Here is a 16141-nt window from a genome sequence, read left to right on the forward strand (position 1 = left end):
TAAAAGTCACAATTCAGTAAAGGCATCTCTGCACAGTCATTATTGAAAAAAAAAACTAACAAACTGGCATATGCTAACACAAAAAAAAGAGATGAGAATACATTGAGCTATAAGGTAAACACACTCTAAATACTGTCTCAGTTATTTTTTCCAATTTTAGTTTGAGTAAGACTTGTTGAAGCCACCTGCAAAAACACTCCTACCAGCATCATCCATGCCTATTAGCTTGTCATATCCCTCCCCACTCGGCTGGACTCACATCTGAGCCTCCCAGGGGTGCTGGAGCTCAGGGAACCAATCGCACTCTCTACTATATAGTCAACGTCTCTGTCACTGTATTTTTCCAGAGCGACTGTTTCTCGAAATTCCCTGTCAACGGGTCCTAGTAGCGCCGCACATGTTCTGAATACAAAGCAGATACTGGAACCTCTGCAGACTCACACAGGCTGAAATACTGGACACAGAATACGCCAAACCAGAAAGACAGTATGTTCTTAAATCAGATTCTGAGCTATGTTTATGCATTTATTACACCGAATATTTCATTGAGTTATTCCTGCCTACATAAATATTGCTGTAAATATATTCAGTTTTATGAAATTTACAGGACACACATAAGAAGGTGACTGCGACATTACGGAAAAAGCAATATGAGACCATATTTACAAAAACTGCAAGGAATATGAATACTAAACATCTCTGTATACACTATGAATGTTAAGGAAGGAGGTTTTAAAATAAATCACTAATGACATCTGCAGCACAGGGGAACCCCAGGGGATGGTGCTCTCACCATTCCTGTTCACACTTTACACATTTGACTTTATATACAACACCACACACTGTCACCTGCAGAAGTTCTCTGACGGCACCGCCATTGTTGGTTGTGTGCCTGAATGGAACGAACAGGAATATCGGGGGGTCAGCGCACACTTCGTGGACTGGTGTGAACGGAACTACCTGCTCCTCAATACCGGGAAAACGAAGGAGAGTGTGAGTGACTTCTGCAGGTCACCCTCACAACACACACTTGGACTTGGACATTGAGATAGTGGACTGTTTTAAGTACCTGGGTGTTCACCTCAATAACAAACTGGACTGGACACACAACGAAGATGCACTGTTCAAGAAGGGCCAAAGTGGCCTCCATCTGCTGAGGAGTCTGAGGTCCTGGGCAGGGCTCTGCTCCGGACTTTCTATGACACTGTGGTGGCCTCTGCGGTCCACTTTGCCATCGTGTGTTGGGGACCGGGCAGTACGAACAGAGACAGAAGGAGACCCAATAAACTGATAAAGAGAGCCGGCTCTGTCCTAGGCTGCCCTCTGGACTCCATCGAGGAGGTGGCGGACAGACGGATGTTGGCAAAGCTGGCATCCATCATGAATAACCCTTCCCACCCCCTGCACCACACTGGAGAGGCCCTGAGCAGCTTCTTCAGCACCAGACTCTTACATCCCCTGTGCAAGAAGGAGCACTTCCACAGGTCATTACTCCCCACAGCAAGCAGACTTTGTAACAGTTCACAGTATGCGCCCCACCCCCACCCCACCCCCCATATTAAAACATGTACATGTGCAACCATGATTTTGTAAATATGTAAATAATATTTTTTTTTTAATTCAGATTCTTTATTTATTTAAATATTTACATAAATACCAAAATTTTCTTTTTTCTTATACATTTTTCATTTTCACCCATGTGGTTTTTCTACCTGTCTTTTCTCTCAACGATTGATTGTTGTATGTTACTGCCGTTGACTGAAATTTCCCCATGGTGGGATAAATAAAGTCTTATCTTATGTTATCTTATCTTACATCTTTTAAGGTCACAGCTAATTCAAGGAAATGAGAAAGCACTGTGGTATTTTAAAATTGGCCTGTTGAAAAAAAACTCTTATATGTCATTGATGATAAAACACTTACAGACTATGATACAAAATCTAACAGAAGTTATCAGATACTTTTGTTGCATTGTTGACTCTAATTGGTCAATAATGGCGTTGTTTGGTCTGCTATTTCTGTGAAACAGACTGTTGCTATGCTATTATGCATTTACAAGTATAGAATCTAATATTGTATTTGACTGAAGGAATCGAATGAATGAATGAATGAATGAATGAATGAATGAATGAATGTTCTGTAATAAAACAATAAAGCCCCAGAACTGGCAGCAAAGCCCATCACTGTTGGACAGATACTACCAAAAAAGTGGCTGCACTGAGGAGAATGACACAGTGGTAGCATTAAATTAAAACTTAGCATTCAATTCAATTCAGTTTTATTTGTATACCCCAATATCACAACAAGGTTATCTCAAAGGGCTTTACAGAGTCAGTTGGGTGTAAACATCAACAGTCAAATAAACAGCAAGAAAATGAGTAATGTCCAGGGCATCCCCCGTCCTTAGACCCTCCTTCTCGGCAAGGAAAAACTCAAAACCCAGTGTCAGCATGTCCTCAGTATTTATACATATTTTGATGTTTTGAAGGCTTCCTTCATTCAGAACCAAACATAAACCTATAAAAATAAAACAAATAATGATTTGACATGATCATACTTTAGTGTAGTTTACACACAAAACAGTAAAAATAAATAAATAAATAAATAAATAAATAAATATATATATATATATATATATATATATATATATATATATATATATATATATATATATATTACTGCCCATGCCATTGCATGTGTGAAAGGTAGAAGGTTTAAGTATAAATTTATGGTCCTCTCCCTTTTTCCCTGCATTTAAATAGCTCACATTAACACTTAATGGTTACTTTATTTACAGTTACATCATCTATGTGCAGGTTATCTCCAACATGAACAAAAACTTCAATTAAAAACAACATGATTGACAGGTGGCGTCACAGTCCTGTCTTAAACCTCAACTTCGTCACCAGATGAAGAAAGATGTGTTAACACTGAACTCAAAACTACCTTATTTTTGTCTTTAAATTCTACATTCTCGCAGTTTAATTATTTTATGTCTTTTCTGTGTTGTAGTTTCCTGAGTTTATGACTATTATGAAACCACTGAATTGTGTTTGTGCTTCATATTTATACTTTGTGTTGGTTCGAGAGCAAAACCGTTCTACAAATTAATTCCAGAAATTTAAACACACATGGTCCTCAGACTGGTCCAAACATAATGTTACATTAATTGCAATATTCATCATTGGTATGAAACGTTTTATCGTCTTTGGCCATATTGCTGAGCCTTATGGTGAGCCTGGCTTACATCTGTCTGTATTTGTGTGCATGCATAAAGATAAGAATGAGAGAGATGTGAGGGAATCGCATAATATGAGTGCAAATTCCTCCACTATTTCTAATTTTTATGATCTTCTCTATTGATGCACTCCGTAACCTATGCAGGGTAATGGTAGTTTTTATGGCTTACTGCTGCATTTGTGGTAAAATATATGTAAACCTATTACCCACATGGATTCTGTGTCTTACAGTCTGTATCTGAACAAAGATACATTTAACGTCTTAAAAAAAAAAAAATCCTCTTTTTCAAAGCTAAACACAGCTATTTGGGAATATTTCTTTATGCAGCCAGATATAGGCATATTCAAGTTCTATTTTACACTCTCCTTATTGGTGTCTTGAGGCTAGCATAATCATGATTAAAGATGAGCCAGAGTACCAAAGTAGATCCCTCTGTAATATATCTGCAACTTCACGGGCATTTCAGCGGTTCTGCACGAAAACTCACGGTGAAAAAATGAGATGGGGGGGGGAAGTCGGCACAAAACTTCTCAGCAGCTGCACTAAGCGAGTACCTGTCTCCTCTTTACAACGCCAGTGGGCTAATAAAGGTGCTAATCAAAGAGGACAGCTGATTAAATGAAAATAGATTGTGGCCCCATTTTTTTTCCTTTAATGTTTCCAGAACAGGACTCTGGCAGCTTATGGACAGCAAGAGCCCTGAGTTGATTTGCTGATTTTTCTTTCTTCACGTTTTCTCTTTTAACCCCGACTTGTTAAATTGGCATGGGAAAGGCATGTCTCAGAGGGCTCTTGGCCAAATCTTTGAGGTAGAGCTCTGGTCTCGCTAGACCCTGTCCATCTGTCAAAAAAAGCTGCACCTTACTCTCCCTATCTTTTCAGAGAGATGGGGTCCCTCAACCAAAACGACTGCGATTGCTTGAGGTTTATTAGGGGAGGTTTTTTCCTGTGGAGTGATTTCCATGGACTTCAGGTACCTTGCTGTTTGATCTTCATCCAGTAAATCAGTTATATTTCCACAGCACCTTTCATAGAGGACAATGTTGTTTATAGTGCTCACAGTTTCTTTTATACATAAAATAAGGCAGATAAAAACAACCAGAGAAGGTATGTGTGTTTTATTTGGACAATAACTACAGGGTTTGTACAGATTTTTCAAGGTCAAATTCAAGCACTTTTAAGGGTCATTATCAGATTTTTCAAGCACAGCACCTTATCGCTGGGGTTAAATACATATCTATAGGAATCCGTATACTTATGATTATTTTTCTCACTTTTTATCACAATGATGTACATTTTATTATGCTATAAACACCTAAAATGATGTTTCATAATAGCAAAACGTTTAGAAATTAAAGGAGAACACAGAGTTTTATCCAAAAAAGGGAAGCCATTTGGCATACTTCAGATACACTCACATCGAACCAAAGATTGAGATAAAAATTTACCTGGAATGGACCTTAGAGCACCTGGTAATTTTCTTTTTTGACATAAAGTTTTATTTTTCAAATTATATCACCTCTCTGTTAGTAGCTCTGGCTTGCCATCTAAGTTGATATTAAAAATAAATTTAAAAAATTACAACACAGAGTTATAACTGCAAGCACTTTCAAGCACTGAAATTCAAACACTTTTCAGACCTTGAAAACACATTGAAATTCAAGCATTTTCAAGGATTTCAAGCACCTGTACAAACCCTGGAACTATATCTAAGAATGAATCTATATTTTTATGGCATCAACACAATCCAATTCATTTATAGACAATCATTAGAAGAGACACAATACCTTTATAATTTATAAGTGCGAAAAATTATACTGGCCAATAGATGTAGATTCTAAAGCTACATCGATTTTAGTGTATCACCGATTAATCAACATCGGTCAATATGTAACTGATGTATTAAATTTTTTGCTGAGCGGAGATTCTGTCACTCGCCGCTCCTGTGTCTGTGCTGCCCGGAGAGTTAGAGGAATAGTAAAACATGTCAGTTTCACTTTCACTTCCTCTCCGACAATCATACAACCCCACACGCACACACCCCCTGCTACCCCCCCCCTCCCCACATAATCATGGACCGCTACCCCCCCTCAGTCTTATGAACTATTCACCCCCCACCCCCATCTATACGCTTCCTGTGTACCTCACAATTTCATTCTGCAGGTGCCTGGGTATTAATACTATATATTAATTGACGTTTACATTTTAAAGAAGGATTTACCAAACAATTTTTATGTCACTACTTATAAAATATAGTCTCACATCTTTTCCCAAAAGTCTGCCCTCCCCAGCATCAAAACTACCACATCTACAACCCGTGGTTCCCCATGGGTCACATACTAGTCTAATACAGCGTTTAAAAGTTGTGTAAATTATCTTTGTGAAATAAACAAAGATGCAACTGTTAATTCACATCTCCACCATTATCTAATATAGGACTATTTTATCTCTGTGTGTTCTTATTTCATACATTGGCCGATATATCAGTTATCAGCCAGTATATCAGATATTGGCTAATATATATCAAATATCTGCTTTTTTAGCCCCCAATACTGGTATCGGCCCCAAAAATCCCATATCGGTCGGGCTCTAGTAGATTCAGTCCTCTGGAAATAGTTTTCTTAAACATGTCTCTCATCCATCGGTGGCCAAGTCTCCAGGCCATGTATACAGTGAGGTGAGGTACAAGCCTGAATTCATTTGACCATGTTTTATTCTACTATAGAGGACTCAAGAAAAGCCTTTGTGAAAACAGCTTTTTTCAGAAGACAAGAAGAAATGGCATGAATAAGAGTATGACTTTCAGAACTAGAGAAGCAAACATGCAGAAAAAAAGCTTTCTAAAGCTGAGTTATGGTTTGCTGTCTGCTTAAGAGGAAACCAAATCAGTCTGTATCATACTGGATGGCATAACGTCATGCGATTTTTCATCGCATCACATTGTGTTGAATGAAATGTTGTCATAGTGAGGATGAATCATATAGCATTGCATTGGTTGTAGTTTCATATGTATTTTTAATGTATTGGATCAGTGGAAATACATTAGATGCATATTTCATTGGCCTTGGAGATGGAGTTGCAGATCCCTCGTATGTTTTATTGTCATGTTACATCCATTGATTTATTTTTCTTTTAATGTAGTTTTGACTGTATTCTATAGAAGTCTTATGTCTGTCCTACCGGTCTCTGGTACAAGAAATATTCAATAAAACTGAATAAAAAGTGGTCCAATTAAGATTGAATGCAATTACTGAAAAAAAAAGATTGTGAGAGTAGAAATTACAATCATAAACATGCAGATAAAAGGTCAGTTTTGAGTAGGAAAAAGTGAAATGACTGAATATCAATATTGAAAAAACTGTTGCATTTTCTTTAATTTAACAAGGCTGTGGTGATCTGCAAAAACACCGCTCGTAAATACTGATTTAAACCAATATAAACACCAGAAAACATACACAAATATCACACTAGAGGAGTGTATTTTACTGTTTTACTAAAATACTGGTAGAATGGATTGATGGTTAAAAATTATGACCACGAGACAACAGAATTAGCATAGGGCAACGTTTGGTGAGAGACACTGCAATCAGTGACAATATGAATAGAATAGAATAGAATAGAATAGAATAGAATAGAATAGAATAGAATAGAATAGATCTTTATTGTCACTGTTACAGGAACAAAGAATAATATGTGAATGAATAATATGACTGTATTATTTTGTTGTGGCCATAATTGATTCTGCACCACACAGTCTTTACTATTAAATTGTCAAACTGTTTGAATGTGAAATGCAATCTCAAGTATTAGTCTATAAAACATGTTCTTGATCTGTTTTTTTTCCCTAAGTAAATGTGTGACTGGGAACTTAACTCTTATTTTGATTTATGGTAATAGTTTAGTTCTCTTTTATAACAGATAGCATGTGACAAAATAAATAAATAAATAAAAAATCTGAAGTTGCAGCCATGCTTCAAAACTGCTCCAAATCCAATAAAGGAAATTAGGAAAATAACGGCCAGGATGTCAATAAAATCAGCACGAGTTTCCTCTGGTCATTATAGCATTACTGTTGCAGTGATTCCTAAACTGGAACAATTCCCATAAAATCCCAATGCTGGGCTCAACATCATAATGACAGCCTGGTGCCAAAAACACTTCCAAACAGAGCACTAACCTTGGCATGGACGGCATAGGAAGCCAGCAGCACCGAGGCCTCAGGGGGACAATGGATCTCCTCTTCCAGTATCTTCTTTTTCACCTAAGAAGTTAACAAATATAGTCAGCTGTGAGCCACTATCAATTTTGTTATGTTCATAACGCACTGATTCAGACAGAATGGAAAAAGACATGGTACCTTGGAGAGATGAACAACACTGCGAGCTACATTTCTGACAAGTGTGTTTCTGACAACCAGGATTCACTCCTCTTACCGGGACTTTGAATCATCATGTGCTACAAACTGGGCAAATAAACTTCCAGATGCACTCATAGACTTCACTGGGAGTTGTTTATTTTAGAAAGGTCTAAAAACAGGCAAACTGTGCCAAACAAATAGTGTACGACTTAAGTATCATAGCCACATGGGGGCCTATTACATACTGAGCCAGGAACTACGCACCTAAGCCAGCTGTATTTCATACTGTGATTATGCAGCTCCAAGAGTATCTGCTTGAAAGTCAACAGAGCATAAAGCTGTACACGTATTAGTCTTAGAAAGGCACCAATCATAATTAAAGAGAAAATGCTGCCTATTTTTGTAGCCTATGTTATTGCTGTACTCCAGGATAGCTGATTCTGTGTTTACAAATCCAGTCAAACCATGACAAATTCAAGGTTTAGATCTCTGGGGTTGCAGCTCAAGGAAATAGTGGTTCATGACTTGACTTGTCAGGGATCACGGTAATAACATGAATTCTTAAAATGGGCGGCAATCCTCTTTAACAAGCTCCCTGCAGATTAAACAACTACTTCTCACCAGGTGTCACTATCTGAACTCTTTTCACCTGTCCAAACTAATTGAATCGCAAACTTGTGCAGAGCTCAAAGTCGGATTGTAAGGGCAGATGGGAGCCAACGCGCCTCGCTCGCAGTTATATAAGTGAGCAATTTAATGCTTCAAACCTTATCATTTGCAAAGCTAGTCATGCTGTCTTCTCTTGTTTTGAACTAACAAAGGTGTGGAGCCAGAGGTGACAGCCCCTAATCGTGGTGAGGCCGCGCTAACGGGTTGAGGATGCAATCTGCTTTACAAATGAGACCGTGTTGTTGCTAAGATTGCAGGCCGAGGTGACGGCCGTCTATTTGTGTGAGTTTGCGAGACGTGTGTGTGTTTGTATCCGGGTCGGTGATCATTTCTGATAAACACTAATCCAGCTGTCATGTCTGTGACACTATCTGAACAGAGGCCTGCTCCCGACATTATGGGAATTAATGAGAGCAAAGTAATGAGGAGAAAGGCAACCTGAAGCACTACACATTTGTATTCTTCTACCCTTGCAGCTGCTTTAACTGTTGACTAATTTGTCAGTTGGGCTTGTTTTTTTTTTTTTTTTTTAGCAAGGTTTCCCCCTCTGATATAAATAAGTAGCGGATTAAGACCACAGAGAGCTTCTTTATAAGCCTTAAGCAAATAAGCACCTCTAGCCAAATGTTAAAGAACACAAACACAGCGTTGTTAAAAGCTATAAAACTAAACCGGCACAACGGGCTGAATATGACGGGGAGTGCTATGGGGGACAAGCATCCCATGGAGAATATGCTATTAACTGGGCCAATAACTGAGCCCTTAAAGCCTAATTGGTAATTGATAAATGCGACTGGTAGCACTGGATGATGGGAGCAGAGTTACAAATCTCATCTCTGGCGAGGGGGAATAGTGAGGCAGGCTCCTCAGGAATTCCCCAGAGAGTATTAAGAGGAGAGAAAGGGCAGCGGTAATATGTTGTGCATTGATTCCACATGGCTGCACACAATCAGACCGGGACAATAGGGAGAAAAAAAAGTGTATTACAGAGTGCTCTGCTCAACAACTTAACAGTAACTCTGTGGACGCGTGCCCCCTGTTGGCAACCGCTGGACTGGAAGAGTGAGAAGGCTGAGGATACAGTGGAACACTAAGAGTCCTGGAGTGAGCATGAAACAACCCTAATGGTGTTTGAGAGCTTTAAGGGCATTTAACCATAAAGACCCACAGCTTCCAAATGAGTGATTTATCTCCATTCATCATAATATTATCCCCTGCATTTTTTGTTTTCCAGTGTAAATAATATATTTTCCTATATTTATTTAACTGATCATGTAATTGTTCATAAAAGCTAGTGAACTGATCTCCCTGAATGCTTTTAAATCCAAACTCAAAGTGCTGGAGAAGAACTCAATGACTTGCACGTGTTTTTCATAGGTTGAATTGTCCTGTAAATTAACGTTTGTTGTAACTGTATGGGGTAATTGTATGTTGTAACTATGTGTTGTGTTTCATGCTGTCTCTTGGCTAGGACTCCCATGAAAAAGAGGTTCTTAATCTCAATGGGATCCTTTTCCTGTTTAAATAAAGGTTAAATAAAAATAAAATAAAAAATTCACAGGTTATTATATAGTATGTATTATATTAGAACAGATCAAATGGAAGAAAAAAAAAGTACTCTTTCAGCAAAATCTATCATCAACTGAACATAAACCAAGTGTCTCCATCCACTGTTATTGATCCAACTCCTTGGGTTTTACTGGTGAATCAATGTTGTAGACGATAACTGTGTTTCCACAGTAACTATGGAGCCTCTGAACGTCCAAATGGGTTATATCTGATGACCATGAAAAGAAGAAAAACTGCATTTTACAGCAATTATTTACATGTATTGATAGGATTAGTGGATCAACAGGTATTGAACATTTTTCATCAGTAGGTGTTTTTGTTGGCAGTGGGTGTTTGGGTCTTTATGGGTTAAATATTACATTGGAATATTTTTAAATGTATTATTTCTAAAGTAATTCCTTCACTTTATTTAATATCAAATACTTCTTCTAATGTTTTTGAAATATGATGTCGGCTGGTATGTTTTTTCAAGGACTACACCAATATTGATTATTAATAATCAGGGAAATGGCAGAGATCAGTGAGAATGTTTAGAAGTTTTGTTATTTCTACCTTTAAAAGGCAAGAAGAGACATAAAAAGACATAAAAACGCATGTGTTTGGTTGATGGTTCAGTTATGTGAAGAGACTGCAGAGCTGTCATACATGAGCCTCGATTTGTCACTTGTCTCACAAAATGACAATTTTATTAATGTTAGTTCTTATCAGGGTGGCATCTTAATTTGCCAGTCGATAGATAAGATGTACAGATCTTCTCAGAAGTCAAGTGAGTCTTATGGAACCAACTCTTTCATAAAATAGTTATATACTCAAAACACTAAGCCACTTCATCCATAGGACTCCAATCAAACAGATCCGTCTCTGGTCTCCCTTCAAAGACTGAAATGCCATGACATGGTTACAAGCTGAGACTGAGATCTTGCATTTTTAGTCAGATCATCATGTTCAGTACATGCAAAACAAAACTCTCAACATTCGGCTGGAAAAACAAGATTTGTAGAGAGCTACTGAAGATTTCAATTAATTAAATAAATAAAATAGCACCATGATATTTCCTAAAGCAAAGAGAGTACATATCAATAAAACCAAACAGCACAGCTCAATATTCAACATACACTTAATGCTGAACCACATTCATTCATTCATTATCTGAACCAGCTTTATCCTCACTAGGGTCATGGGGGTTGCTGGAGCCTATCCCAGCTACTTATGGGTGAAGGCAGGGTACACCCTGGACATGTCATCAGTTCATCTCAGGGCTGACATATAGAGACAAACAATCACTCTCACATTCACACCTATGGGCAATTTAGATTAACCGATTAACTAGGGATGTAACGATTACTGGTTATAACACACTTTACTGCTGGCGCACTGAACACTCTACTGCTGGTGCACTGAACACTTTATTGCTGGCTGCACTGAACACTCTACTGCTGGTTTTAAGTGTTTTACTGTTTTAATTTTTTTATAGTTGATTTTTATTATTGCTATTGTTTCCCCTACTCTTATTCATTTTTTAGTGTGTTGTGATTTTTTTAGGGAGATGAACAGAATAAGAATTTCATTGCATAGTATAACTACCTGTTTCTGCTGTGCATATGACAATAAAACTCTTGAATCTTGAATCTAACGATAAACCGCGGTAAAATTGCAGACGGTTAGTATTATCATTTAAATTGTAATTATCATGATAACTGTGTTTGAAAAACCCTATGTAAAGATATGCTTTTATGTCAAATATTGAAGTATAGTTTTAATTCATTACAATTTTGATATTATATACCTAATATTTGGAACCAGTATTCACTTTTAAAGTCTTTGAAAAGGTGCGTTAAGCATCTTTGTGTTATTTATGCAATAAAGTATGTAAATTTTTCAAATCGGATTTTTTTTTTTTTTTTTTTTGTGTTTTCTGGCCTTTCATGTCAATATAGCAGATTAAAGTAAAAAAATAATAGGCAGATGAGATAGATGAAGTTGTGCTGAAAAAAACGATACCAAATATGGGTATAGTAAACATTTGTTTATATAGTATATAAAGGCAAAATCAGAAATACTGAAAAACGGACAAAATAGGCTCAGACCACTAAGGGTTAATATTTGAATGTTTCTCCCAACAGAAGGTACGTTGTGCCTAATATTTTATTTATTTATTTTTTAATACAACTTGGTTAAATTATTTCAGTGTGTGTATAAGTACTTTTTGAACATTTTGAGCACAATTTCAATAATACTGCAATAATAATAACTGTGATAATTTTGGTCACAGTAACCGTGATATGAAATTTTCATATTGTTACATTCCTACGATTAACCTATCAGTGCATGTCTTTGGGTGGTGGGAGGAAGCCGGAGTACCCAGAGAGAACCCACGCAGACACGGGGAGACCATGCAAACTTCACACAGCAAGGTCCCACCCCCATCAACTGGTGTTGGAATCAAACCAGGCTGTGAAGCACGAGTGCTATCCACTGCACCACTGCTGAACCACAATATTCAAAAACTAAAATAAAATTGTTATCTGTCTTTTCCTCCTTTTTGTCATTTCTGCTACTGGTTGGTGTAGTGGAATGGAATGTTACCATTATTTGTGAAACATCTGCACCTGCAAACGGCACTATTTTAAGAACCAATTAAAAAAGGACCACTGGTGCAAACTAATTACTAATTTGCTAATGATATATTGGTGCAAACAGGTTTTGTGTACAATTGCCCTTAATTTCCATCTGGGTTGTCTGAGATGTTTCAGATGTGTCAGACCTTTCTCCACATCTTGGCACACATATCAAGCCATGATAAGTGCAGAGGGTAAACCTTCTCAAATTGTGTGTCTCCAGATATGTGTATTCTGCAGCTATAACACAATCCACTGAAATGTTGATAACAATATGCTTAGGCTTATACTGTGACTCAGGCAGGTCTGAAACATATTCTAAACATGTCTGACTCTTATAATAATATTGTTCCACTGTCACTACATGTAACCAGGATTTCAAAGAATCATTAGTGCTGATTTGGTGTTTGGTGCTCACAGCTGGCTGCAGCATCACACAGCAGTTGATACCATCAGTGCATCTTAAAAAGAAACATTTACATAACTGATAAAGCAGCAGTAACTTCATTAACACCAGATCTATCAGCGTCTAATGGTCATTAATGATTTATAATGGTTTCTACAGCAAATTTCAGGTTTATAAGGTGGAGTGTTTTTAATACTGCAGCCTGGTCTCTGTCAGCGCTGCCAGTACATTTTTATTTTTAAGTAGCTGAATACCAGAGACATAATCCACACCTAATTGATCTCCACCCATGTCTGACTGAAGATTCCACCATTAATATCATCAAATATTAATCATCTAAATCCTACACCCAAAGTAGACTATGGTATTTTTGAATTAAGTAACTTCATGTTTAATCAGTTGGATTAAAAGATAATGAAATCATACTGAAAAAAATCACAAAAATGCTAATCATTGGATCTGATAATCAGCCAGACTGATAAAAGCAGCTGTCTTGAACACAGTATCCCTCAGGGGTGATTAGAATCAAAGAAAGAGAGATTTAACAAAACGTTCTGCCCACTAGCCAGGTATTAATCCACCGCTGCTTCTGAGAGGCATGTAAGGTTTCAGGCTTACCGCTAATCAAGGGGCAGTGTTAGGTTGAAAAACATGAAGAAGACAAAGGGCTAGTCAGCATATGGGCACAAGGAGCTTTATCTGTGAAATACCTGGTACACAGTATGGTACAGGGTGTCTAAAGCCACAAGAGAAAGGTGCAATTACAACTCTAATATTTCCTCTAACCTGGAGGAAAAAGAGATGCTGTGTGATATCCTGGACCAGCTCTTCCTCTGCGTTTTCAGGGTAAAACTTGGCTAAAAAGTAGAAGGTTATTGGCTCCTCCTTCGGTACCTCCTGATCCAGCACCTGGAACAATGGAACAAAATAGACATTTGCCTTGTGGGCAGGCTTACAGTTCTGAACAAAACCGATGCATCACAAACCACTCACTCTCTTCTCCATTTTAAGCCAAGCAAATGTGTCCTTGATGTTATACTGCAGTCCAAAGAACCACGTTTCCCTCAAACCTAGAGTCCGGCACACAAGGTCAAAAAGATCTTTTCCTTTCCATTTGACCTGAAAAAAAGCAAGAGAAGAGAAAATTTAAAAATGCAGAGTTACAAGGATCAGTTATGTGATTGATTCCTGAATCATGTATCATCAAGCAACAACAGAATAACTCAAAATCTGGTCTTCTGGGACCAAATAAGCACTTAAGATTTAGTCCTTGACAAACTCATTCCCTTGACTAGCTGACAGCCCATGACAAGACAACAGAGGGGCACATTAACCAATCATGCACCATTCATAAGACATGGCATCTACTTATTTCATAAAGATATAGCTCCTCTATCATACTGTCAGTCTCATGTTCAAGGAAGGGAACCAAACATGTATTTCAGACCCAGTTGAAGACTACGACAGAGCATATCAGGCGCATACACCCAGTTTAGATGGCTTCCATCTCTAGACTTCTGAGCTAACTCTTTGTACAAGCACCTGTCAAGTGAATGCAAGATTTAACAGAAGTAAAAAATGTCAGAATTATGGATATCTGCTCCACCATAAAGCAGCAACCAACTCAAGTCAAAGATTCATATCCATATTCAAGGCTGAACCAACCTTTTCCATATGATCTATCTCTATGAAACACTACTTACAAAGCCGTAAGTGATTTGAAAGTCACCACAGCACAAAAAATAGAAACCTGCAACTAACAGTATGCCGCTGTGTAATTACCAACTGCAAACATTGGTGAGTTCCCTCCCTGTTAAGCACAGAAGTGGCGTCTGCAAGCAGTTTTAATGTCTCATAGCTCTGGTGTTACATCAGCCTCAGTATATGGTAATCAAAAGATGCTGCAAGAATAACACCAAAAAAACCTACAGAATAACAGCAGGGTGAATCACTCTGTACATATTTTAAGCTGGAAGGAAGTCCTTCATTTTCATACTGCATTGGGCTTTGTGCTGACTAAATTTCTTGATTCCAGTGCTGCATAAGACGCAGACAAATTATGACAGTAACTCTCAGATGATCTTCTGTAAAACACACTTCTAACGCAACTGTGTGTTCGTGTCGTTCATAGTCAAATGCTGCCATCTAGCGTGGAAAGCTGAAAGTGTTATTACTTCAAGGAAACATCAGAGCTGCTGCCGTCTGTGTAAACACATACTTCATTGTTACAATAAAAGACACCATTATGCAATTGTCAGTGAGGAGTATGCCAAAACAAATACTTCAAATGCAGCGGCAGAAGTGTTACTACGTGTGGAAAGGAGTCAATGGGGAAATGTATGTGAACTAAGTGTACGACATACCGACCATTACCAGTCTAGAATAAGCTTATAGAGTTGAAAACTGAATGAAATGAGTCCAACACACCTCACAGCTGAATTCCATGTCCGATTCCATTGTGCAGATTCTGACGTTGAAGTTCTTGGCTTGTTTTCTCAAAAGAGAATTGAATCCCATTTTCGCCGCTAAGGCACTTGCCATGGTGAATAGCTAATGAATTAAATGAACTATTCAAATGTATAAAACTGTTTTTCTACAGGCTGTCTACTCTCACGGCATTATATGAACTGTAGTTTCTGCCTGATAACTAGTTCAGGTGTTTTGGGTAGTCTGTTTCCAAAAAGTGTCAGATGCTTCATAAGTTTCATTTAAAGTTTAGATAACGCTTTCATTGATAGTATCTTTGTTTATGAATGTCCCATTCATACTCATTAACATTTCACAGTGCTTCCTGAAAAATTTGCTTAAGGAACCTAAGTAAAAGTTTGCACATACAGATAATGTATGCTACAGTAACATAGTCGGTATTCTCCGACGCTAACTGCTAATGTTAGCTGAGTCGAAACTACAGTTAGTTACATATTAATTACAAACCAACTATAAAACGACATAAATATGTCCTAAATTCGTTATCCGCACATAAGCTAAGTTATTGGCCTAACTTAAATTGTTTTATAGAGTTTTGATCACTGAGACTATAGCACCTAAACTATGCAAGAGACGAAGTGCTAGCTACCTGCTACTAGCGATCTAAGCTATCCTACAAGCAATGGTGCTTTCACGTCCGGTAATAAAGTAGTAGTGTAATCGCTAAAAGTTTCTCAAAAGAAAATATTTTCTCTGCGTGCCTTTTAAATCATAATCTACATATTGCACTAAAATAATATGCTGATGATAAATATTGTCTATTACCTTGTTATACCATAATATTCTGGTTTCAGA

The 16141-nt window shown here is 37.6% G+C and overlaps 1 protein-coding gene across 1 annotated transcript in view; it reads right to left on the reverse strand.

Annotated features, from left to right (window-relative positions):
- Positions 1-15948, reverse strand: part of nf2a (NF2, moesin-ezrin-radixin like (MERLIN) tumor suppressor a) — a 53914-nt gene extending 37966 nt beyond the window's left edge. The window contains exons 1-4 of the mRNA XM_030144149.1: positions 15287-15948; positions 13853-13978; positions 13646-13768; positions 7418-7501 (exon numbers count right to left, since the gene is read on the reverse strand). Coding sequence (XP_030000009.1) covers positions 7418-7501; positions 13646-13768; positions 13853-13978; positions 15287-15400 — 447 coding nt within the window. The 5' untranslated portion in view covers positions 15401-15948. The remainder of the gene's footprint in view (positions 1-7417; positions 7502-13645; positions 13769-13852; positions 13979-15286) is intronic.
- Positions 15949-16141: the final 193 nt, after the last annotated feature.

Source organism: Sphaeramia orbicularis, chromosome 9, assembly GCF_902148855.1.
Source record: "Sphaeramia orbicularis chromosome 9, fSphaOr1.1, whole genome shotgun sequence".
In the NCBI taxonomy this organism is placed as follows: Eukaryota; Metazoa; Chordata; class Actinopteri; order Kurtiformes; family Apogonidae; genus Sphaeramia; species Sphaeramia orbicularis.